Genomic DNA, 1,984 nt, shown 5'->3' with positions numbered 1-1,984 from the left:
TCCCGACCTCTGGAGGCTGGCTCCTGGTGCTTGCGGCTCCCTGCCCTGGGAGGGGGAGGCACTTACAATGTTCATGATGGCCAGCACGTACTGTTCCACGTCTCGGCGCCCGTGGTAGGCCACCATCATCTTGTCTGCCACCACCAGGGTCTCCACGTAGCGCTCTCGGCTGACTGAGCGCTTCAGACCCGGCTGGCCTCGCTCTGTTTCATTGCCCAGGGGCCTGGCAGGCGGTGGCTTCAGGGTGCGCAGCCACCACGGCCGCCCCTTCCACGGTTTCTCATCTGCATAGACAATTTCTGGTCATTCTGCTGTTTGCTCCTATGGCCCAACTCCCTGTCTGCTAGTCAAACACCGCGTTCTTTTGCTACTGGGTATTCTGGTTGCACAATGTCCGGTAGAAGGGCTCCATGACTCAGACGTCTGGTCCTCCAACGATGTGGCTGCCCTACGGCCAAACTGGCTGGTGGAATAGCTCCCCGGCACCGCAGGGCAGTCGGCATGACCCTACGACCTCCTGACGATGCCACGACCTGAGTGTGCCTGCGCAGTGGGCTGACGCTGCCAGAGCCCCGTGCTCGCACGACTCCTTGGCCTTCCAACTACAGAACTTTCTAATCAACGCGCTGCATGGCTTTGTGGCTGTGGGACCAACAGCCTTTCGATGGGCTTCCTGCCCAACTGTGCTCCAGCCGGACTGTCCCACTGACTCCTGACTGCGACTCCATCGACTTTTCTGTCTGTACAACTGACGGTGGCTGTACGTCTGCCATCGCGTCCCACTCCCGGACGCTTAGGTCGCACAACTCGTTGACTGTCCCGGTGCTCTGCAGATCCACCTTACAGCCATCAGTTTTCTAGCTGTAAAACTGTTCTGGTAAATGTTTTGTTGTTTAGCTTTCTTACTGGCCCATCCCCTACATGTCTGCTTGGACGGTGTCCTCCCGCAAGTCTGGCTGTGACTCTGACCTTCTGAATGGTGGCCGAGCCCTTCTTTTGACTGTTTTCATTGTGCGACTGCTTGAGCATCGGCTACAACCACCCTGCTGCTTAACTGTCTGATCGCACTGTAACCCTGGAGCCGGACAGTTTGACCCCTGAGCACCTGTCTGGTTGTCCGGCTGCCTGTCTCACTCACTGTGGGGCCACTGAACCATGGCAGTGATAGATGGGCCGTTGCCCTGCTCCACCGCCCTGCTATCTGACGGATGCCACTCCTCCCCTTAGGTAGCTGCTGCCCTGGACGGAAAGACGTCGCCGCCTACCTCTGCCTCCAGGTAGAGGTGTTGTGCAGCCCCTTCACCCATCCCCAGAAAGACGGATGGATTTACCTCTCACTCCACAGGCTGTGTCCAGGTGGGGGTGACGTAGGGAGGAACGCTTGTACACTACGTGGGGGCCGCTTTCCTCTGGGCCCCGGGCCACCTTGGGCCCACCTTGCAGGGGCTCGATCAAGTATTCTTCCTCATCTGCCACAATCAGGCCATGCTGGGGGGTGGGGAAGACAGAGGGCTCGGATCAGCTCTTGGTTCCCGGGACCCCCGGAACCCTCTCTTTATGATTTCATTTCTTCTACCTTACTGGGTTAGGTTGCTATTACTTTTCTAATCTCTTGAGATGGGTGTTTAGCTCATGAATTTTCAGGCTGACCTAAGGCTATGTGTTTTCTTCTGAGTACCGCTTTAGCTGCATCCTAAATTAGCTGATTCTTTTGATTCGTTCAAAATGCTTTAAAATTTTCACCACGATTCTCCCTCTGACTTATATTTAGAAATGTGTTGTTCTTAACTCCCAAACTTATGGTAGTTTCCCGCTGCTTCCCCAAACTCTCTGCTCACCAGGCCCCCACAGGTGCTGATGGCTACGTGAGAGCTGCTGGCCTGGCCCTGTAGGTGGCCGGCGTAGAGGCAGTGGGGCCGGGCGGCCCTCTGCCAGGCCAGGCCCTCCCGTGTCCAGTACTCCACGGAGACGTGCCCTGCCAGAA

At 57.0% G+C, this 1,984-nt stretch overlaps 1 protein-coding gene across 1 annotated transcript in view; it reads right to left on the bottom strand.

The window, feature by feature from the left end:
* Window positions 1–1,984, bottom strand: part of ADAMTS10 (ADAM metallopeptidase with thrombospondin type 1 motif 10) — a 19,129-nt gene that overhangs the window by 12,898 nt on the left and 4,247 nt on the right. The window contains exons 3-5 of the mRNA XM_006917201.3: window positions 1,839–1,984; window positions 1,332–1,488; window positions 67–284 (exon numbers count right to left, since the gene is read on the bottom strand). The exon at window positions 1,839–1,984 is cut by the window's right edge and continues 189 nt beyond it. Coding sequence (XP_006917263.1) covers window positions 67–284; window positions 1,332–1,488; window positions 1,839–1,984 — 521 coding nt within the window. The remainder of the gene's footprint in view (window positions 1–66; window positions 285–1,331; window positions 1,489–1,838) is intronic.

Source organism: Pteropus alecto, unplaced genomic scaffold (assembly GCF_000325575.1).
Source record: "Pteropus alecto unplaced genomic scaffold, ASM32557v1 scaffold37, whole genome shotgun sequence".
Classification (NCBI taxonomy): Eukaryota; Metazoa; Chordata; class Mammalia; order Chiroptera; family Pteropodidae; genus Pteropus; species Pteropus alecto.
This window is presented reverse-complemented; position numbering and strand designations above follow the sequence as displayed.